The sequence below is a fragment of the Haliotis rubra genome, unplaced genomic scaffold (assembly GCF_003918875.1).
Source record: "Haliotis rubra isolate DU_JTF1 unplaced genomic scaffold, ASM391887v1 Scf10, whole genome shotgun sequence".
Lineage (NCBI taxonomy): Eukaryota > Metazoa > Mollusca > Gastropoda > Lepetellida > Haliotidae > Haliotis > Haliotis rubra.
In genome coordinates this window covers 3,981,681-4,006,023 of record NW_025764892.1, presented here as the reverse complement: position 1 = coordinate 4,006,023, position 24,343 = coordinate 3,981,681, and the positions used below count along the sequence as shown (strand labels likewise).

Below are 24,343 nucleotides of genomic sequence, written 5' to 3'. Positions count from 1 at the left end.
TTCTTATTTTTTTCGTAATTAAAACATTGCTTGATGTTGATATCGTATTTATCTTTGATGTAGGTCCAGGGAATCGGAGATTCTGTTTTTGTATGAAGAAAAACATCGCCAAAGAAACTCTCGCTGAGAACAATAAATGTGTGTGTGTTGAACAGTCACCTTATATGTCATGGCAGTTGAGCCTTAGCTTGGATAGTGGTCTGAGTTATTATTGTTTCTTTAGTGACAAAGAAATTGACAGTTTGATAAGGAAATACAAGCAAGGTGGTGTTGATTCACGCTTTTTCGGCAATCTGTCAGATAAGGAAATATGACAGTTGTTCTCTTGTACAGTTGTAAAATTGGTAAGTTATCTTTCTGTCTTTGAAAAGAAATAGATGGAAACTAAAACGGAGGCTTTACAAAAAGGAAATCGAAGATTATGAAGATGAAGACGACAGCTGTTTTCCAGCTGACATATAGATACAAATTAGACTATCTGAGATGACTGTGTGGTTTCAAAGAGTTATGTGGTACAAAATCCAATATTTCACCCACAAGTGACAAAACTGATATCTGATGTAATTCCCTATATCGAGTTTCATATCCAGCGTTTGTAAAGAACATTATGAGGTGATGAGTTGGGCACAATTCGATTTTAAACAGGTTGTTTTAATGAGATGTTGATTATCAGAAGGAAGCATTCCTAAAACGTGATTCAAATCTTAGACGTTAACCTCTTTTGTGTAACCCATAAGGTCTGATATTATGATCATAACCAGAAAGAAACATGGAATCGAACCCAAGATAAGCAATTCCTGGCAAGGTAAGGGGACACAACTCTTTACTCGAAGTGCATGGCCTCGGTACAATAAGTCATAAAAAGGATGAATTGGTGAGTAAGTATTCTTTTACGTCGCGTTTTGCAATATTCCAAAAATATCAACGTGGGGATATGAGAAATGGGCTTCACTCAGAGTACCACTGTTGAATCGAACTCAGAATATAGGAATCACTAAACAAATGCTTGTATTGGTCGACTATATTGTTTCGGTGTAACCGTAAATGTTTAAGATAAATGATGTGCCTTCTTCATCACTCAAATCTGGTAGTACTCCAGCAATAATATCTATATGTTAGTACGGAGTAAATGTATGCATTATGCATTGTCCATGATGCAGCGTCACTATGCTAACTTACCAACCAACCTATATTTATAACGCATGCTATATTTGGGATTGCACTTTCACGGTCAAGTACATAGTGTAGCATTGCATTAGGTAAGGTCCTGTCCGGGATTCGAACCCACACTTCCAGAGGAGAACATCTAATGACCAGCATACAAAAATCAGCAAATCTAATCACAAAAATGGATGCATGACAACTAGTTGTCTGGAATACTTCTTTGTGTACCCCTCTGAGAAATACAAATTGGAATACACAATATCTTTTAGAAACAATTCACTTTTTGTGAAAGTACTTTACTGAGAAAGTGTAATCCCAAATATAATCTTACACTGACCACTTTCCAAAAGACACTGTGTATTCACAATCCACATTTATATACATTCATTAATATATTCATCAAAAGCGACGTTAGTCAAATATATTTGGTACCCATGAAGATCCAGGTTAGTATTTGGTCTTCAGCAACCCATGCTTGTTGTAAGAGGCGACTATAACGGAATCAGGTGGTCAGACCCGCTGACTTGGTTGACACATGTCATGGTATCCCAAATGCGTAGATCGATGCTCATGTTGTTGATCACTGTATTGTCTGGTCCAGACACGGATATTTACAGATCGCCGCCATATAGCTGGAATATTACTGAGTGCGGCGTACACAAACAAAAATATAGTCCTTTACACGTGTTTGATATGACAGTGTATAATGCGCCCTTTACAACAGAACAACTACTACAGTTGGCGGGATCTAGCCAATCAACATGAAGCAATAACATGAATGCAATACATACAACGCATCGATATCCTCATATCCCCCTATGGGTAGTATGGTAAGTATCTCACAAGAACATAGGAGATAAACTCGTAGCGCTATGACAGCTTTGTAAAATGAGATCTTGGATGCTGTTCCACAAAACGATGTTAGCACAACGAGGTGTTCTGGTTCATAGGCGTTTGCCCGGAGAGCGGCAGTTAGGCGTTCGATACCCGGCCACACCATACCCAAAGACGTTAAAACCTGGTACTTCCTGTTACCCTGTTCGGCAAAAAGGGACATAGACTAGTCGGCCAAGAGTCGGTATATCATGTCTGAAACAGGCATGGCCTAGCAGTATAAAACTGGTTCCGATGAATACAAGCATACATAAACACAGGCACGCGCGGGAATGTGTTTGCGTGGTGCTAAAAATGTTTAGTAATCTTGGGTGTACATCTGAAACCCGTGTTCATGTACAGGCATTTCGGTTACTTTAGGCAAAGGCAAACGGTATATAGGAAAACTGGTCATTTTCTCTTTGTTCCGCAAACCTATTCGTGCTACAAATTGCCTGTGTTTTAGGTACGGGACCCCGAACACCTCTAACCCTGCGACCACAAGTCTACCATATATAGTATTTTTATGCCCAAACCCGACAATGTACTTATCTAAAATCCTAAATAGGTGCCAAAGAAAATGTCACTCAGGGACTGCTCTAAATGCAACTGCTAAAGCCATGCACGGGGGGGGACACTTATCTTATCCACGACTCACTGTGCAGAGTTGAGTCCCTTAGAAACCGGTCGTGGGTTCAAATCCCGAAAACGCCACGATCATAAATGTGTGTTTTGGGTTTTTTTCAGCACCATTATATCTATCTGTGCTCGAGTATCACAATGGCGTCACTCACACGTCAACCTCACATACACCATGATTAAACTGACACTGTTCAAAACCACCCTCAGATAAACAAGCTGACATGTTTACTATCTCTCAGCGTTATAGTAGTCGCAACTAAATCACTTAAATGTGTACTCAACAATCCGTATAAAAACAACCACTGCCTCCCTGCCTATCATCTCGCACGTTTTGCACATTTACACGCTTCATGATAATAATAACAGATTTGTATGTTTTTATAACCTAAGCATATATTTTTTTCATATTTTCTAATTGCTCTACTTATTATAAGTGCTTCATAACGGTTGTAGCATCTGCAGCAAAACTTGACGAGGCTTTCCAGCAGGAAGTTCATCCAAACAGTTGCCTCTTATATCATAAGACCGTAACCCAATACCTACCACTTTGATTTAGTTTTACGCCAATTTTAGCATTATTTCAACAATCTCACTGCTAGGGACACCGGAAATGAGCATCACACTGTGCCCATGTGGAGAATCGAACCCGGGTCTAAGGCGTGACAAGCGAACGCTTTGACCACACACTACCCTACTGCCCTAACACCGCTTTGAACAATGTTCCAGCTATACCACGCCATGTCAGACTGAAGTCCAAGGAAGTGCACTTTGTCTCACAGTACCTGCATCATATTATTTCCCCTTCAGTCCAGCACATTCTGTAATGAAAACGCTCTAAATGAAGTAAGTTTAGTCTCGGGTTCTGAATTACCCAGCTCACTGGGGCTCCTTTTGAGTTTAAATGGAGCTCTTTGTCGCTCTCAGAGGGTGACTGTCAGAGACGAAGTAAGCGTTATACCTACAGGATGTGATGCACGTATACGCAAGCAGGACCTTTGTGGAAATATGCACTTCACGTATAAAAACATTTTCAGCCAGTTATACAATGCATATTATTCCTATGATATTTAATCGGTCCCATAGTGATGATTTTGTGCAAATATTTAGTGGTATGTTAAAAACATCACGTTGAAAATTGCCTCCCTTCCCATATTCCAATTTCCAGTTCCGGTTGTAAACAAGTGCACGTTTTTCATATGAAACGTTAGAGACATTGTTAATATATATTTTCATGAATGCCATGGGCGTTTGCACATATAGATTTACGCTAAATATATTTCAGATCATTTTCTAAGTGAAGACATGTTATAAATCAAAAACAATGCAGTGTTACTGTGTCGCCAGTCGCCACACCTAAAAGGACAGAATCTATTCGAAATTGCTACGTAGAACAGGGATAAGAAAATATATAGAAATACAGTGAGTTGTTTGTTGTTTTAATGAAAATTATACTCCTTCGTTTTGGAAAGATTTTGTTGATCAGAATATTGCAAGTTAATGTTTTATGTTTCCCAAAAGACATATTTACATTTTATTTCAGTGTTGAGCATATAACTTTGAAGAGACTCTGAGGCAGAAAACGAGTACACGAGAACCATGGAGCCTTCAGGTACTTTTGACAAGACGTGTTTGTACACATGTATTTATGTTCAGAACTGCCTCCATGGAGAGCAATTGACTGTCTTGAGAACAGCAGGTCAGTGGTCTGATACCTGTCTTACCATCAGCCTTTTTAAAGATAGTACTTGTTGTTTCTCTGTCTTGTGCTTGGCATCATGGAATAAAACATGACTACAAATGATCAGTAGTTCTACCTGCAAGTGGTGCCCCATGGAAAAAATCGTGAATCGTGCAAAAATAGTGACAACAAAATGATTGTTTGTTATACAACTTTATATTTCGGGTGTCCAAAATTTTGAGACAGATCAGTAGAGTTGGTTTGTCTATTTCATGTGATTGTGCAAAATTTGGTTTTGATGCAATTATTAGAATTTGTGTTAGTGAGCAATTCATCGGTCTCAAATGAAATCAAATGGACTGTAGGTAGCTTGGTGTCATGACACTGTTTCTGAGTGAGGTATCTATTTCAATCTGTGGTTTGATTTCTCAGTGTGCTGGCACTATAAACCAGCGGTTGTCCTGACTGGTACAAGCAGCTGCACACAGACATGTGCACTGTATAAGTGCAATAATCTTGAATGCGTCATATAACACCATTTCACTTCACTATGCTCACCTCACCTACACTAACCTGAAAGATTTTACTATTCGTACTAGTAGCTAGTCAAGATTAAACATGAAAATGCAACTATTGGTACTGAAAGCTAATCATCAGTCTTAATGCCAAGTGAGAAGGTGAAGCCCCAACAATATAAAACAAGGTTCTTTTACCATGCTTACTGATCCTATGCTGGTGTCTACAGGTGAACAAAAGAAGGCACGGACGTTTGACTTCATGGCCATGTTTGAAGAAGCACGTCAGACGGCAAGAGAGAGAACACAAGACAAAGAGGGTATGTCCAGTTACTTACAATATTTGAAAAACTTTCCTCATATCTCTAAAATATTCAAAATCACTCGTTAAATATTATTCTTCAAACTTGTTTGAATATCACCCATTTAACTAATGATAAGTCATTAGTGAATCTCAGCTTTAACAAAAATGCACAGCTTCACAAAAAACATCCATGGACTATTTTGATGATCTTGATATTCAGTTTTATCATTACTTCGTGTAAGGATCCATGTCAGAATTGGTCTTCCGCAGCCCATGCTTGTCGCAAGAAGTGACTGAAGGAATCTGGTGGTCAGACTTCCTGACTCGTTAGACAGATGTCATCATATCCCTATTGTAAAGATCAATGCTCATGATATCATTTGCTGGATGGTCCTGACTCAGTTACTTACAGACTGCAATCATATAGTGTCGATATTGCTGAGTACAGCATTAAACAATAAACAAAGTAACTCTCAAAGTAGACTAACACTTAGCCTCTGAACATATATTTATTGGATTGAAACAACTAATTCCTTTTAAATTGAAAAGAAACACCATTGAGATGGGAGATTCAGAGCCTGAGGAAATCTTGACTTGCTTCAAATTAAGTTGCATTTCAGGGACTGTGAGACAGACAAGCCAACTGTTTGATGACAACAGTGCGATTAATATGGATTTCCTTCCAGATACAACCGGAGAAACTGTTCAAGATGCTACAGAGAAACTAAAAAACAGCCAAGGATGATTCAAGTGACTCCAGTGATTCTGACTCAGATAGTTCCTCCTCATCGGATGATGAGCGGAGGACAGACAAACCCAAACAGAAGTCAAAGGGAGGTAACTCAGATGATGACATGATTGGGCCACCTCTTCCACCAGGATTTGCTCAAGTTCCCAGTGATGATTCAAAGATTGTTGAAGCTTCAATGGCCGTGTCAAAGAGTGGGGACTCAGAAGATGAAGATGAGGAGGAGGAGGAAGATGAGGAAGAAGAGGTGAGTTGTAAAGACATAATTATTCTTGTGGGAGTTCTAGTCTCTGAAATGAATATGTACAGAAAAATAGTTCCTATATCTATAAAACATATGAAAAAGCAGCCCAGAGACTAAACAAATGTACAGAGCCATAATTTGCTTGGAATTTCAAGTAAAGATTGTTATCACTCATCACTGATGTGCCATAGTGTGTGACAGGAATATTGGTGTTACCACCTCTGCCCAAAGACTCACCCTGCCATCTTCACCAATGTTATTTTTCATTTTTTACCTCGAAATGCAAACATTTTAGATATCACCCCCTCTACCTAAAAGAGAAACAACGGAACAGGTACAGATAATAGAGAGATATTGTATGCCATTGTGTCTATTTAATCATAGGTACAATGTGTGAAGCCCATCATATTGCTGGAATATTGTTAAAAGCAGTGTAAAACCATACTCACTCAGTCAATCAGTGTAATCATGCATAGGGAAGGATAACATTATATGGACGAACATCTCTTTATTACAGATGGAGCCATGTTTCAGTGCAGGTTCTAACACCATTATCTAGACTTTATTGTATTAGTTCAGTTATGAAAACTCCCTCTTTTAATCCTGTTCATTATCTTCAGATGATGTCACCTGTGAAATGACATTAAACATTTATCACATAGTTCGTCAATGGAAACAGTTGTTGAGGTATTATCATGTTAACATTGAGCATTGGGAGTGAGGTTGTTTTATGTCATGAATAATATGATGGTGTATTTTGTTTGCAGTCACTTGACAAGAAGATTCCTATAAGTCATGATCTTGTTCTAGATCATGGGGGCAAAACTGTAAGTTATTAGCAACTGAGTAGTAGATGAAAATCATTCTTTGTTTTTTTTCTTTTTCACAATGGAGCAAAACTGTCTGTGTTGGAAGTTGTACTGGCCATACACAATAATAAATTCCTACTTTTCGGTTAAAAATTACCAAACCTTCCAGTGAACAAAACTCAGAAATACTTACTCTGTTTTGGGCAATATAAAGATTGCCAGGCTGTCAAGGATAATACCAGTTATTCTTTTGTAAAAGCCATTATAAAGGATAGATATGAGGCAGATATGCATATTTAGATATGAGGCAGATATGCATATTTAGGGTTGCACTTTAATGAAATGTTAAATTTGTCAGAAATGGCAAAACCTGAAGTTGGAGTTAATACTTGCTTTGGGGCAGGTTGCATAAACAAAATGTTAAAAATGTTCATATCGGTGTTGTGTTACAGGTATCTGCACTGGCGTTAGACCCATCAGGGGCCCGTCTAGTGACTGGGGGGTTTGATTTTGATGTCCGATTCTGGGATTTTGCTGGAATGGATGCCTCATTACAGAGTTTCCGAAATTTACGTCCATGTGAATGGTAATGATGTCCAACTCTTATTACTAATGTTGGTGTTTTTCTGTTGATAACAAGTGCTTGTATCTTAGGCATTTACTAACCACTGACAAATCAGGGCTATGTTATTGCCATAGTGATGATTGTTATGAAATTTGTTAGATTATGATTCAAGTAACAGTGCCATTGCAGGGTTCGAAATACTCCATATATTGGCATGCCATGGCACGTTAAATACTGAAATGGCACTGTTAAGAAATGTTCTCGGTGCCGTTATGGCATGCCTAATTTTGGGGGAACATAATTCACCTTTAATAATTTAATCCCCCCCAAAATACTTTTTTTTCCAAATTGAATGATGCCATACATATCTAAATGCTCCTAAACCCATTTCTTTCTTTAACAATAAATTCAAAATGATCATCATCACTGTCATTTATTCTAAAAACATGTGGGCACACTTGATTTCTGAAAGGCACGCTTAAAATATTGTCTGGTGCCCTAAGGCACACTTACGAAAAAACTTTTTATCCCTGCATTGAATGCATACCAGTAAAATACAATATGGCCGCCAAAATGAAAATGTCAGCATGTGCAGTTACTCTTATTGTACTGGCTGTTTGTCGTCTGTACACATAGAACTATGACATATTTCAGCCATCAGATCAAGTCCCTCTCATACAGCACAACAGGAGATAAGATTCTGGTAGTGGCTGGCAATGCCCAGGCAAAGGTCATCGACCGTGACGGCTTCGAGGTGCTGGAGTGTGTGAAGGGAGACCAGTACATTGTAGACATGGCCAGCACCAAGGTACGGGGTGGCAAACAGGAAGGCATGGGGTCCAGTTAGTTAACTCACTGCAACTTGCTGTGCGCTTCCATTGCAGTGAACAAATACAGAAATTGATTCTATCAGCTCACCCATTCAACATGATTTCTATTACCAGAATTTGGCATCATTAATGTTCAGTGTATGTGTTTGTAAACCTCCTATTATAATCCTTTAAAATTTGATATATATTAAGATGTACTTTCACTGGTGTGTGTTTTCGATAAATCTTCCTGTTACCATGGTTACTGCAGGGCCATACAGCCATGCTGAATAGTGGAAGCTGGAATCCCAAGATCAAGGAGGAGTTTCTCACATGTTCAAATGACGGGTAAGACATGTGAAATACTTGTGTACTTAATGATATAGCAGAAACTTGTCGGTTCTATCTGAATGCTATTGTCTTTATATCAAGCGTAGATAAAATACAGTATACACATTTTGTGTGCTTGATAGGTCTGTACTTGAGCCTAAAGTTCCTAAAATAAGTCATGCATTTCTTGAACTTTTTGTTCTGAGTGATGCATTGATTAATATTTCTAACGAATCCTTGCTATACACTGGGCATTCTTATCAGGTCCATAGATTAGGGCCAGCTTTCCACGTACCAGAGTTGTCTCCCTTCCAGATTCTGCCATTAGTAGATTTGGTACGATTATGCTTAACATCGTTATTATTGTAAGTTAGGTTGAAAGCTGCTTCGAACAACATTCAAGTTATATCACAGGATCATATCTTAATTAGGGATAGAAAACCAGAAAGTGATGTAAGTCACAGACATTACATCTGGCATTGCCAAGGGATGCAACTCTGCACAATGAACTTAAGCAACTGTGTCCCTTATTCTTAACAGACTCAGCTCAAACCTTACCCTTACACCAGACCGCCTCCGTAGTGAAGTGGTTAGAGAGTCCGCCTGGAGAGCTGAAGGTCACGGGTTCAATCCCCAACTGCGTCATACCGAAAGACGTTAAAATATGGTACTTGTTTGTCCCTGCCTGGCGCTAGGTATTAATGGGTACAACAAGGACTGGTCAGCTCGGAGTCAGTATAATGTGTCTGAGTGGGGTATTCATGCTTAACTGTCACATGGTATCTCAGTGAGCTAGCACCATTAAACCAGCTTAAGTCTGGGCTAGTACAAGCAGTCATACATGGACATGTATGCATGTCGTCATATGACCGAAATATTCTTAAGTACGACGTTAAACCCCATTTCACCTCACCCCTTACACAAAAGTGGTTTACATTTACCACCAATGTTGCTTAGGGCTTCCATTTCAATTTCTAAACAACTTTCAAATCTTCACTTATTGCAAACTTGCTTCCTTACTCTAATAATGTTTATTTGTACAGCACACTACGGCTGTGGGATGTTAATCAGTCTAAGAGACACAAGGGAATAATCAAACCGAAGAGTAACAGCGGTCGTCGGACTATCCCAACTACCTGCACCTACAGTAACGACGGCATCTACATCGCAGCAGCTTGTCAAGATGGCTCTATTCAACTGTGGGACCATAGGAAACACACTTTTGTATGTACATACAGTATTGATTGTAGAGTCACTGGTAGCACACTCAAAGGCTTTTATTGCAGGTTGGATATTCCCACAGTTTTGTATCGTCACGCCAAAGACCCAGGGTCGATTCCCCACATGGGCACAATGTGTGAAGCCCATTTCTGGTGTCCCCTGCCGTGATATTCCTGGAATATTGCTAAAAGCGGCGTCAAACTAAACTCACTCACTAACTGTAATTCCACAGGTTGATAGCTGAGGTTGCTGTATCCCTATTCATATGCCCATTCATTCAAGATCAGTTTTCCTTGGAGTCTCCACTGAGACCCATGAGAAAAGTTTGCCAACGTAGGCTGCAGGATTTACAGCTCATCTCTGCATTTTGGCTGCATATGATAAAAGAGATGAGAGGATAGGGTAACTGCAACCAGCAAGTTCCAACCCCTTTGACCTCATTTGAATCAAATGTTTTACATCCATACTATGTTATGTGAGATTAACTTTCTCTCTTGCCGATGAGCTATGTGGCTTCTAAATTCTTGATACAAGTTGGCAAAGAGGTTTTGTATTTGTTCATGGAGTGAGTGAATTTAGTTTTACGCCGCCCTTAGCAATATTCCAGCAATATCACCGGGGACACCAGAAATGGACTTCACACATTGTACCCATGGGGGGAATTGAACCCGGGTCTTCGGCGTGACAATGTTCATGGAGTAAAAGACCTGATTTTAATGATGTTTTATACTATTGTGCCATTTCTCTAACTGCCCTCAAACCCATGATGGTTTGCAGTGGGTGATTCGTACCTGGGAAGTGAAGAATAACTGCTGAAACATCGGCAATTGGTGAATGCATGCTCACATTCTCTCACACCCCACACAAACATGGCACGGTGGGTGAGCTGTCTAAGGCGCTGCGCTAGTAAGCGAAGGGTGCTGGGATCGAACCCCTCTTGGGACTGGGTGTAAAAACCTTGGAGCTAACATTACTTGCAGGCTCTTTCAGTGTTGTACAACCCCTAGTGTGCAGTACACAACCCTGTTCACTTAAAAGAACCCACTGATCCGATGGTAGGTGACCAGATAGCAGACACCTAGTTGCGGGTATAGTAACACATATAGTGCAGTATGGTATCAGGCTAACTGCCCCCCGGACAACAGCCCCCCAACAACTGCCCTCTGGGTATCTGACTACCCCGTAGGATTGTGCCCCCAATCAAAACTAAAAGTGTGGGGACACACACACACACTTCCCTCATCTTGATAGGATTTAGTAAACTCAGTTATTAAAACAATGTCTTGAGTTGTGATTAAAATAACAACTTAAGTAAGATAACAACTTAATTACATTATATCAACAAACAGTTACTCCCATCGCCCCTTATAATGCTAGTATATAAGCATTGGGGAAAAGGTGTTCTGTCAGTCATTTCACAATCATGGAGTGGATTTCAAGTCAGAGAGGGAAGAATAAGTTAGCTTTAGAGGGATTCTTGTATGTTCACCAGAAAGAGTTACAAGGTGGAGTTAACTCTTATGAATGTGTGGAATATTGAGCGGCGAAACCAAACTCAGTCTGTGTAAGAGCTACAGGTTAACTCTTAAATGTGTGAAGAAAGGCGAGTCGGAAGTAGTTGGGGAAGTAGTTCTGCATGATGATCACACACATGCACCTGAGCCCCTCAAAAGAAAAGTTGTAGAGAAATATAACTCTATGGACATTTTGGAATTTTTAAGAGCCATCTCCCACAATCTGTCCTTTTAAGTGAATTGATATTTATGAACTTTCTGAAAAATGAGCTCTGAATGAATCTGAAGATTGATATGTTGTGTTATTACATAGTGCTATAAATTATAAATTTAAAACTATTACTTTTAGTTTGTGTGTTTTGTTATGATGGGGGCACAATGGGCACAAGGGACGAGGGGCAGATAGCCAGGGGCTCTTGTCCGGGGGGCAGTTAGCCTAGACCCGTGCAGTATCACTGGACAAAATACTGTCACTATGTGTCCCAGTTCACCCAGCTGCAAATGGGTACCTTGTGAGGATGAGGCTGTGTGATAACTCGCTGCGACTAACAGGCTGCATGAGTTGAATACTCCCCAGGGAGTTGAGTTAATTAAAAGAATGCCAGAAAAAACACATCCGTTGATCAAGGGAACACTCCATCGCCTTGAGCATGTACTGGTTGTATGGATATGTGCGCTATATAAATATCCTATAATATTAATAATAATATACATATGAGGGTTTCCTAACTGTCCATTGCATTACACAGGTGAATGTCGCTCTCTACAACAGATCAGCCCACATGAATGGATCAGACACTTCATGTCTGTGTTTTTCCTACGATGGGACAGTGTTGGCTTCAAGGGGAGGTAAGTCTGTCTGTAGAGTTGAACATATGAGGGAGAAATCGGTCCAAATGAACTTCATCAGCTGTCCTCCCAAATTGAGCAAGCATAAGTCCTAAAATATCCAACTCACTTTTGATGCCAGGTGACGACACACTGAAGCTGTGGGACATCAGGAAATTCAAGGAGCCACTTGCAGTTGTCAAGGATCTTGAAAATGTCTTCCCAATGTAAGTACTGAATTCTCAGCAGTCCTTATATAATGAACAAACCTCAGCATAGTGAATGACATGCACATTGATTCTTTTAAAGTCACAATGTCGCGTGCAACAGTGTTCGATGTACGGAACAATTGTGTACTTTACATATATGGCAAGTGTTCTCTGTTTGGAAGTTGTTCACCTCCAAGTTTCAATTATTGGTTTCAGGCAAGTCGTAAGGAATAATAAGTCTTTTAATGCATCAATAGGAAGCTAAAGTGGGTGCATATGCCCCAATATATATAATATAGGCCAAAACATTGTCGAAAATGTGTGACATAGTGACTTTAAAGAGAACATGGGTAAGTGTGGCGTGACCACTCGTGTGTGGAATCCACCATGATATGGCTGGAATATTGGTGAAGTGGCATAGAAACATAATCAGTCACTCATAAAACAGTTGTGAAAGGAGAAGTTCTGTTCCTTCTGTAAGATTTACTAACTGTAACTGTAAACAGTTCATTCAATGACGGGGGCGATGGGGTAGCCTAATGGTTAAAGCGTTGGCTCGTCACACCGAAGACCCGGGTTCGAATCCCCACATGGGCACAATGTGTGAAGCCCATTTCTGGTGTCCCCTGCCGTGATGTTCCTGGAATATTGCTAAAAGCGGCGTAAAAGCAAACTCAGTCAGTCAGTCATTCAATGACACTATGGTCTTCTACAGGACAGACTGTCTGTTCAGTCCCGATGATCAGATGGTCGTGACTGGGATATCAGTAAGGAAAGGTGAAGGTGCTGGTAAACTCATCTTCTTCGATCGGAACACACTGAGCCGTGTGACTGAGATGGAGATAGGAGATTCAGTAAGTACTCATTATTTCCTAGAGGAATATATAGTTCTATCTTCTGTTTCAAGGTACATTTCTCTCTTGTTAAATTGTTCATTTCTAAATGATCTGTACTGTTAAACCCCTGAAGTTTGGAAAATATGAACTTGAACAATTTAATCATATGTGCCAGGGGGCGGTGGGGTAGCCTAGTGGTTAAAGCGTTTGCTCGTCACGCTGAAGACCCGGGTTCGATTCCCCACATGGATACAATGTGTGAAGCCCATATCTGGTGTCCCCCGCCGTGATATTGCTGGAATATTGCTAAAAGCGGCGTAAAACCATACTCACTCACTCATATGTGCCAGTTCTCTGGAATCCTAGATGAATCCCTACATTATGTCGCAGAGTGTGGTACGAGCGCTGTGGCACCCCAAGCTGAACCAGATGGTGGTTGGATCCGGGGATGGCATGGTCCGGGTATACTACGATCCCAAGAAGAGTCACAGGTCAGTTCCAGTCCTGAATGTTCCTTGTAACTATCAGACATTTGCTTGTTACAAAGCTACACTGAGCTTTGATTGATTTGCTCCTGTTGAATATGTGTCAGCAGCAACAGCTGTCTGTGGTAACACCCGTGTAGATCGGCATTAGAACTGATCTTCAGTGTAACTCATGCTTGTCGTAAGAGGTGACTAACGGGATTGGGTTGTCAGGCTCGCTGATTTGGTTGACACATGTCATTGTATCCCATTTGCGTAGATCGGTGCTCATGCTGTTGATCACTGGACTGTCTGGTCCAGACTCGATTATTTACATACCGCTGCCATATTGCTGAAATGGTGCTGAGTGTAGCGTAAAACTAAACTCACTCACTCAAACACTCACTCATTCACTCACTCTAAGACTCTAGTGTAACAGTATCCCAAGGGCTAATCAAATGTCTGGCCTTTTAACACAGCTGACTGGAGTGAGTGAGTTTAGTTTTATGCCTCAGTTAGCAATATTGCAGCTATATGGCGGCAGTCTGTAAATAATCGTGTCTGGACCAGACAATCCAGTGATCAACAGCAGGAGCATCGATCTGCGCAATTGGGAACCGATGACATGTGTCAACCAAGTCAGCGAGCCTGACCACCTGATCCCGTTAGTCGCCTCTTACGACAAGCATGGGTTACTGAAGGTTCAATCTAACCCGGACCTTCACGGGTAACACCTGACTGGAAGCCATGTAATGATATATTACTTTGGTCTAAAGGTGTACAGGCCCATTCAGCTTGTTACATCCTGTACACATGACACTAATAACTTGGTATGTCACTTTCATATTACGGATTCCAGTTTTTGTTCAGTCTTTAAGCATGGAAAAGGTATAGTTTATAATAGTAATACAGTGTTCATTTATAACATGCAAAGTCCATACCCTAAAGCATGCTATGTATCTACCCCAGTCAGTTTGGATCAGTGTGTGGAGGAGTACACAACCCATGCTGTCTGAGAGGTGCTAGAAGGTTATCAGTCACATTACCATCTCATCCTACCGGGTACCCATTCATCTGACAAGTAGTTTTTCCATTTCATTTTTGGATGTAATGTTACTCAGTTGGTTGTGTGGTTGTTGTACTACAGGGGTGCCATGTTGTGTGTCATCAAGCAGAAGCGGAAGGCCAAACAGGTGCAGGTGATGGCATCACAGACAATCATCACACGTAAGTCTTGTTGAAGAAAGAGATTAGCAGTTGGTATTGTAGCCAGCTATCATGGAAGGAAATTACTATCAGGAAGACTGTGAAAATATGCAAGTCAAGCGGACGATATTTTAAGGGGAAATGTTCAAAATGACCTAACGTATGTTTTTATTTGTCTTAACATGGTTGGGAAAGATAAACAATTTATGACACAGTTTGAAAATGTAGACCTACAAAACGATTTTGATAGTTTCAAGAGCTTGAATTTGCTATGTTACTAGTGGAATATATATTATTCTGTTTTCCACATTCCAGCATATGCACTGCCCATGTTCCGTCAAGGGAAACCCACCAGTACACGTAAACAGGAGGAGAAGGTCAGGAAAGACCCCATGAAGAGCAGAAGGCCAGATCTACCGGTCAGTGGACCAGGTGAGTTAACGAGTGTCATTATTTATGAAATTTATGTGTATTCATGGATCAGGTTAGTTATCAAGTATGAGTGAGGTAAAATTGCTAAACGGGCTTCACGCATTGTACCCATGTGGAGAATGGAACCCGGTAGCTACTAGGCTACCCCACCGCCCCAGTATTGAAGGGCACATTTGGAGATGCTATAAATGAAGGAAGTAAATGGAGGTGGTTATTGAACCAGGTGACATTAAGTTAAGGTGGCTTTTAGTGACTCAAGGTCAGTTGGGGCACTGGACTGGGCAAATGTAATACGTTAGGATGAAGTGAGTGGACTTGCTTTAGTATATTTTCAAGTGACCCCCATCCATGCTATGTTATAGGAACTGGTGGTAGAGTTGGAGCGAAAGGAGCTACTCTGTCTCAGTATGTGGTTCAAACACTCATCACGCGCAAGCCGGACAAGTATGAGAATGATCCTCGTGGCGCCATCTTGAGACATGCAAAGGAGGCAGAGGAGAATCCATACTGGGTGGATCCAGCGTATAAGAAGTAAGACCCAGCTCATTATTCTGGAGCCTATCCTTAGTAGATGGATAGCAGTGATGGACATTCTGTTGCTGTGTCTATGTTTTAGTTAAAATATTCTGGGCTTCATTCCATGGAGTGATTTTAATTACTAAAAACATTGCAAAAAAAATATGTAAAATTATGGAAGAGAATATAGTCTGTTCGGGTTCAAATGAGAACAACAAATCCATCAGCCGTTGTCAACCCCGGTGTGAAGCGTGAAAACAGCACAATATTATATGATAGTTTCTTAAACAACTTTTTCCACGCTTGATCATAAAATGTCAAATTTCAGATCCTGTTGGGTACAGAGGTTTCAGGACCATGTGTCTTATTTATGTTTTGTGCACTTATCCCTATTTCGAGATATTTAATCATTCATCGTTCTCATTTGAACCCAAACGGACTATATGTAGTATAATCATGGACCTTCAGCTGTGTACAAATCATTTAGTGCAATAAGTTGTCAGTAAGATGTATATGAGATGTGTGCAGTGTAGAGTTTGTTGCTTGCAGGACACAGCCTAACAAGGTGTTCCAGGAACCTGAGACGGAGAAAAAAGATGATGATGATACCCCGTTGTGGAAGAAGCAGAAGATAAGCTAGAATGCAGCCCGAACCTCCTGCTGGACGCCCTGTGCATCTCACAACTAATGTTAACATCCATTGGCATTATGGATGAGACATTGTTGTACTGCATCTGTACTGTGGATGGAAAGGAGCAGTTACAGAGACGAAAAGACACTTTATTACATAAAAGTGACGTGAATCATGTAGATGGATATCGGTGCTTTTCAACATGCCAATAACAACTGAATCTTCATTACCATGGTTACTGCCAAGAAAATCAATTTGACACTAGAACTAGAAAGGTTATGTCCACATCACTGTATCATGTTCCTTCCATCATAAAGACCAACAAGTCAGGCAATGTAATTAGTTGGACAGGTGTAAAACTACTGGGGGAGGTGGGTAGAGTTGTGGTCAAGGTGTCAGTGTCAAGCTGAAGACCCGGGTTCGATTCCTTACATGGCTACAAGGTCTGAATCCTATTTCTGGTGTCCCCCTCCACGATATTGCTGGAATATTGCTTAAGTGGTGTAAAACCATATTCGCTTTAAAATTACTCTGAAGATGTGCTTAACCATTGTCAGTGTGATTTGTACTGCGAGTAATAATCAACCATGTTCACATTGTTGATATATGGCAACGATCAGTCTTTACCTATATAACTTTAAAGTGTGTATATATATGGTGCCATTACCATAGATTATATCTAAAATGAACATTGTTCATGGTTCCATGATCATGGAGCAGGGGTGGAAATAATTTTAAAATTGATAGTGTACTCCGGTACAGTGGCACATGTGACATCACTTGCCCTGAAATTTTTTCCACCATACCGGCCGTTTTCTTGTTGAATATTTATATAAACAACATAATTAGCATTGGAAAGTCAACTGGACGCCGGTACAGTGTGATATACGACTTTGCTTGCCCGACAGAAAAAAACACTGGACTCGGACGTCAAGCAATGGGTTATTTCCACCCCTGTGGAGGCTATATTACAATGTAATTTTACGGTTGCAGCTACACCGATGGAGTTATTAGGATCGATATAGTAGAAACATTGTTTTAGAACTGTTGATTAGTATTGTAAAGTCTCATATGATGTTCATCCATTGTATATAAAAATCATAAGATCTTTTGTAAATATTGAATATGTAATAAACATTCATGGTATAGCATATTTAGAGGGCTGATGTTTTCATTTTACATAGGCTACCTTAACTTCTGTCACTGAAAGTTTACCAGTAGCTGGAAGTACGGGAAATGATTCATAAACCATCTGGACATAAAAGGCTACCAAATGGATCTGCTTGTAAGGCTCTTTGACGTGGCTGATAGTTTTTCACAGCTTTGGTCATTGCTTACAACATCAATCACTGGATTATCTGACCTGAGGATTTATCATAGCTCATCTGCTTATATAGGAGGAAAGCCTTTTTATGGTGCGGACACTGTGTATTACAGAGCTTTAGTGAGCTAAATCCAAGAGAAAAAGACACACATACAATATCATAATATCTTAACTTAACAGAATTCCTTCAACATATCTAATACATATATCCTGTAACTGTGATAACTGTAAAACGCGACATTAACATAATTGATCTCATTGAAATGAGACCTTAATCTCTTTTCGTGGTTGTGAGAACTGAGATTTTAGAAACAGTGCATCCGTTACTTCCTTACTGTATCAAGTAGAAAGGAAACATTTATGATGTCCACTGTTTATTCAGTTCTGTCATATCACATACAAGAAGGACTGCAGTCTTTCGTTGACTCAAGGCTTTCCAGAGAGAAGACCTGTTACAATACCATGCAATTTCTCAGTAAATTGTTCAAAGGAGAATCTTGCAAGCACTCTTTCTTTCCCAGCATTGCCCATTCTTTTACTGAGACCAGAGTCCTTCAAAAATTTGTCCATTGCTTCACTAAAACTATCTGGAACAGGCTGACAGAGGAAGCCAGTTTTCTCATCCTCTACTGTCTCTAGGGGCCCTCCACTCTTCACTGCAATCACTGGACACTTCATGTACATTGCTTCAATGGGCACAATACCAAAGTGTTCCTTGTCAGGCGTGTACAGGAGACATGAACAGTTGGTCAGAAGTGTTCTCTTCTGGGAGTCACTGAAAGAACGCAGGAATGTGATGTTGTCGGCCAGTTTCAGTTTCTCAGCCAGCTTCCGAAGCTCCAGGTAGTGTTCTACGTTTTCTGTTACCCTTTCATCATACCCTCCTGCCATTATCAAGTGAATGTCTTTCACATCTGGGTGTCGCTCAGTCAACTGACCTACACCAAACAAATGACTTGATAATAAATGTTTACCAATCGTTACAAAAAATTAAATGATAACAATGTGAATGCAATAAGTTATACAAGCATCAAATTATGTGATAATGTCCAATTACTGTATCACCTACTGTATACATGAGCATGATGTGAAGAGTTTAACTTTGCAGGTAAGATACAAGGATTCCAAACTATGTGCCCATGGCAGGCAATTTCTTTATATTTGTTGGTGTTTGTGGTGACATAGAAGCCGCAAAGTTATAACATTTAATAGTTGTAATTAGGAATTATTATAAGCTGTACTGGTTATTTTAGGCTTTTTCTAATGCTAATGGTAGAGTTCAATCATATATTAATTTTCAAGAAGGTGATTTTTACTTGGAAGTGAGGAAACAATATGGATAACTATCTTTGGGTGTTTGCAAGACTGTAAACATTAATATTTCCTTTTGAATTTGACGAATGATGAGCATAAATTGAAATGCATAAATAGACATATAAAATGAATTACGATTTCATAGCGATCAGCTAGTGGTTGAAATACCTTCCCAGTTGCTTCAGATGACTTGGTAAAAATTTAAACAAAAGTTCTGTTTCATTATGTTGCTTTACATGTCATACTAACCAAATGCTTCTATTGCTAATCCAAGATTCTTCTTCCTCTCATATCTGTTGATTGATAGAAATATCAGCTTTTTGTTTTGGGGCATCAGCTCCTTGGTAGGTGGCTCCACTGGTTTGTTGAATGCGGTGAAGTCTGGGATTGGGTACAACACCTCCGGCTTTATGTGACTTAGTGAGCTGAATGTGTCCCTGAACACTCCAGCTATCAAAAAGAGAGTATGAAATTCATGTATATCTGTATTCATTCAGTTTCTTAGTAATGATCATCAATATCTTGCTATGAGCAATGGTTTGATAGACACATTCATGTTGAAGACAGGGATGAGAATGAAGTTTTGAGAAAAACTCTGATAACTAGCCGGGGTCTGGGGGCAATGGATTTAGACGATTCAGAAAAATGACCCTTGGCCTTATGAAATTCCCGGAATTCCGCGGATCCACAGAAAATTCTCATCCCTGTAAAGAGAATCTAAATAATTAAGACTGACAATCAAAATAGACATCAATCAGTATCATAATTTGCAACATTATTTGAAAGATCTTTCCGGGTCTCAGCTGAAAACTCAGTTTCTTTAGTACAATTATTTTGTTCAAATTTGCTCAGAAAATATAATAACTGAAAAAATTATATTCTTAATTACTGTTATTGAATGAAGATAAAATTCTCTTAAAATATCTGTGCTCTGCTGCTACTACATAAGTGAGTGATCATGCTGCCAAACATAAATCTCCCACTGTCTTCCACTACGATTTGCTTACACATTCATGACATATAATAAGGCACATACTAAAGGATGCACATCGATCTGCATGACTTGCGGTACTTTGGGATGCTTATCTGATGACAGACCCATCCATTCTCCTATGAGACTGTTCATGATTTATGGCGCTTTTTTGGGGAATTTGTTCTAGGGGTCAGCAATTTTGTACACATGTACTGTGGGGTCAGCAATTTTGTACATGAAAATATGTTTAAAATTATGCTTAGAAATTATGGGAAGGGGAGGGGGGTGTCATTGATTTTGTACATGACATGCAGGGGGGTTGCTTATTTTGTACATATATTTTAGGGGGGGGTCATTCACTTTGTACATGCTTCTCCATAAAAATCATCATCACCCCCTCTAGCCATAAATTATGAACGGTCCCTATATAGTGGAAGTAACACCATAAGGAAAGATTTCGGCCTGTAACCCACGTTTTTTTAATCATTCTATGCCTAAGATTAGTAAGAATAGATGGGTTTTTTTTATAAAAAGCCTAACCCAAACCCCTCGAAATAATCCTAATAAATAGAATACATTTCAAGCGTGGGTTACGGGCAGAACTCTTGCCAACCATGATACTTGTCATGGCATACATTACCTGTGAATTTACTGTTGACGAGAACACAGTGTGCCATCCCTGTTGTCCTCTCCTCCAGCCAATCTATTGGTGTTCGATACAGCTTCTTCAAGAAACTCCTCCTCTGTGTCAGTAGCATGTCAGGGAAATGACAGTAGAAAAGAATTTTGGCACTGCTTAATCTTAACACTGGCACACATGCGGAAATTTGATCACAAAAAATGAGATCAAAAGAAAGAGAACTAAAAAGAACCAGATAAATTGCCGCATAGATCATTCTGAGATAGGCACAGAGGGCATAACACTTCCCAAATATACTCCGTGGTAGCCAGTCACCAGCAGTGATAACCTCGAAGGTTCCATCTTTAGTTTCTTGGAAGCAATGTCCTGGATCATGGTGTGCTGTAACAAACTTGACGTCCATACCTTTTGATTTCAGGGCCAGGGCAGCGTCGATCACTGCCCTTTCGGCTCCCCCTATTCCCAAGTCGGGATGGAGGAAAATTACTTTTGACATGCTGTGGGGTTTCAAGTAGTTTATACACGAAACGAGATAGTTTAGACTTTAATATGATGCCCATGAAAGCGTACACAGAGCATATTGCGTCAGTTCATACAGCCACGTCCCTGTAATCACATTAACCGGAAGTGGACACCAACTTGGTCTCAAACCACGAAGAGCTACCTTTTACCCGTTTAACTATAGCCCAAGTATGGATAAACGACTAGTACGCGTAAGAAACCGATGTGGTCATTATATTAGTTGAGTTCAGTTTTACGCCGCACTCTGCAATATTCCAGCTATATGGCGGGGTCATTATATTCAACACATGTGGAAGAATTGGACGTGTGTTTGTGTGAAGTGATGTATCATTATAATCTGCAATGCTATTATAGTTAGAAGTTGGATATAGTATTATCATATATCTATATCTATATATTAAATAAATAAATAAATAAATAAATAAATAAATAAATAAATAAATAAATAAATATGAACTATTGATTTCTTCATGTGTATTGGCAATAAATATATATAAGATGAGTCTAGATATTTCTTCTTATCAAAACTCCTTTAAAAATAAAGATAAGATAAAGGAGTTTTGAAAAGCGTCGATTGTGTAATGAATAACTGTAAATATCTAAGTTACAAAACATAACTTCATCTTAAAGACTTGCTATCTGTCCCAGAATTTACATCTCAATCCAAATAAGGATTTGTAACTCTGGTGTCAGGTTGTGGGTATGATGGCATTGCGAGATATATAGTGTTGTTTGAGCAAGTCAAAGATATGACAAAGATACTGATGAAAAAGTGTTGTGAACCTAACCACCCATTGATCATGCATGATGCTTTTTAATGAGAACCAGACTCTGTCTTCCATCCCACTATCTGACACAACCCTTGAGGGCTCATTCTGGTATCCTCCCATAATACAGACAGTCAGTTCGACGACACCTTAAAACAACAACATTTGCGGTTCATATGGACAGATTAGCTACTACCTGTTACCTACACATTATAATGGAATAGTCCAAATAAAAACACAGGAAAATAAAACTGAAGCTATATTATTTACTTTAAAAGATGGTCGTTAAGACACTCATTTTAATTTTGATTGCAGCAATATAGAAACAGTTGATTTTCATAAACATTTGGGTGTAACCTTCTTGTCTAATTAACCTTCAAGTTCAGTGTCTGTCAATCGATCGTCTGTCAATTGGGGGTTCACTCCCAAAAGACAGACCTCCCATAAGACAGACTCAATTAGTACACTAATAAGCTTTGCCATGCTGTCCACCCCTATTTAGTTAATGAGCTGACCCAGTCACTACAGAGTATAGTAACAACACACTCCTATCTCCTGTACCCTTCTCAAAACATATTACTAATTCTTTTACTGAACAGAACAGAATAGAACCGAAATTTTATTCTAAAAAATCACATATAGTGACACAGAGAACATACAGCATATTGATACATATTATAATATTGAAAAAGTCCAGTTTTGATAAATTTGGCAACTTTAGAGTTAAGCGGTGAATAATCACTTTTCATTAGATAAATAGTTTTTTAAATACTAGGATGTTTACATAACTAATAAAAAATGAAGTTCATCACAGACATCTACCTTTACACTATGCATAAGCTCACCTCAATAAGCTTATTTACATGTTCGAGGCCAGTTACATCATGTTCATAAAGAAAACACTCAAGATCATACAAGTATAAATAACTGGAGAATAGGACGTTTTTATAACAGTTGTTGAATTAGTTTTAGGATGTTTTTTAGTACTTAAGATTATTTGAAGATGAAAGTGAAATAGTATTTATAATATTCAGTATAAACAAAGTATATAACTGAAGAACAGGATGTTTTCTAATAGTTATTTTTCACATGACTTTTTTCCGATCACCCTTCTAGATGGCTTCCTGTATGCCAAGAACAAGGTGAAAGGAAAAATGATGATGTTCAAGTGAGTTTCTAATAAGTCTTATTTGTGCACTGACAAACATGTGTTGTAAAATAATATGGTGCTTGGTCGCACGTTTGATAGGTACATGTATATAATTTATTATTTTTGATAATATTCACAAGTAAATGTGATATGGCAAATATATGTTGATGTACATATATGTTGATGCAAAATGTCTTAATTTAAAAATCATAATTGATTACATGAATTGATAAAACTATAGTTAATACCTAATGTTGTCCTTTTTTTCTGGGCACATACCATTATTATCAAGGGTACAGCTTAATTAAGCCTTATGCAACCAACCATAAAATGTGTTGTTTTAAGCGGTCTGTCTTTTGGGAGGTCTGTCTTATGGGAAGATACTCAATTGGGTGTCTGTCAGTTGGGAGATAACCCTCATTATCTGACTCGATTTGCTGTCTAATACAACTTAAAGGGAAAAAGACTTAGTTGCCGACAATACACTGACTAGTTACCCTTGGTCTGGGAGGATTTTGATGAGACAATGGATGCATGTCAGTTAATATCTTCAACCTAAACAAACTGACAGGGAGAATGGTAGCTGTTCATTGGACAGAGTTATTTGGAAATTCCCTCAAATTGGTAAGAGTTTGATAAAAATAGGTATCCATAATGAAAGTCTCTTTATATTCCTGATTGTGTGTGTGTTTGTTTTCTTTGTTCTTACTCAGCAATATTCCAGCTATATAAAGGTGGATTATAAATAATCAAATCTGGACCTGACAACATGAACATCGATCTTCACAATAGGGATTGAATCACATACATCACCCAGTGAACTGTTATGACAAGCATGGATTGGTGAAAAACAATTATACTTCAGATCTTTGTGTGTGCATGCGTACTTATGTGTGTGCGCATGACGAGATGAGTGATCTTGATTTGGATCTGTGTGTTTTTTATATCTTGATATTTACACCCACTTCTCACTTATGTCTAAACATATAGTACATGTATTAAAAAGAAGCACTTGCTTTACTTCAGGCCAAAAAATTAAACCCCATTTTCCCACTGTCCTGTTGTTGTATAGTATCGACTATTGGATGTAAATAGAATAAAACCAAACATTAAAA

General features: G+C 39.1%; 2 protein-coding genes across 2 annotated transcripts; one reads left to right on the top strand and one right to left on the bottom strand.

Moving 5' to 3' along the window:
* The first annotated feature begins 4,210 nt into the window (after positions 1 to 4,210).
* LOC124264096 (WD repeat-containing protein 70-like) lies at positions 4,211 to 17,278 on the top strand. The gene is given in 17 exon segments (XM_046698854.1): positions 4,211 to 4,292; positions 5,107 to 5,192; positions 5,863 to 5,908; positions 5,910 to 6,171; positions 6,936 to 6,995; positions 7,430 to 7,563; positions 8,197 to 8,350; positions 8,623 to 8,699; positions 9,725 to 9,905; positions 12,166 to 12,265; positions 12,387 to 12,471; positions 13,169 to 13,307; positions 13,680 to 13,780; positions 14,901 to 14,980; positions 15,275 to 15,391; positions 15,754 to 15,922; positions 16,457 to 17,278. Coding segments are annotated over 17 exon segments (1,899 nt in total). The 5' UTR covers positions 4,211 to 4,275; the 3' UTR covers positions 16,548 to 17,278.
* A 945-nt stretch (positions 17,279 to 18,223) lies between these two features.
* On the bottom strand, positions 18,224 to 21,427 carry LOC124263783 (alpha-1,3/1,6-mannosyltransferase ALG2-like). Its single transcript, XM_046698531.1, has 3 exons — positions 20,790 to 21,427; positions 19,426 to 19,626; positions 18,224 to 18,800 (listed from the first exon to the last, which is right to left on the bottom strand). Exons 1-3 carry the CDS (start codon positions 21,283 to 21,285, stop codon positions 18,289 to 18,291), a joined length of 1,209 nt encoding a protein of 402 aa, XP_046554487.1. The 5' UTR covers positions 21,286 to 21,427; the 3' UTR covers positions 18,224 to 18,288.
* Between the last annotated feature and the right edge of the window lie 2,916 nt (positions 21,428 to 24,343).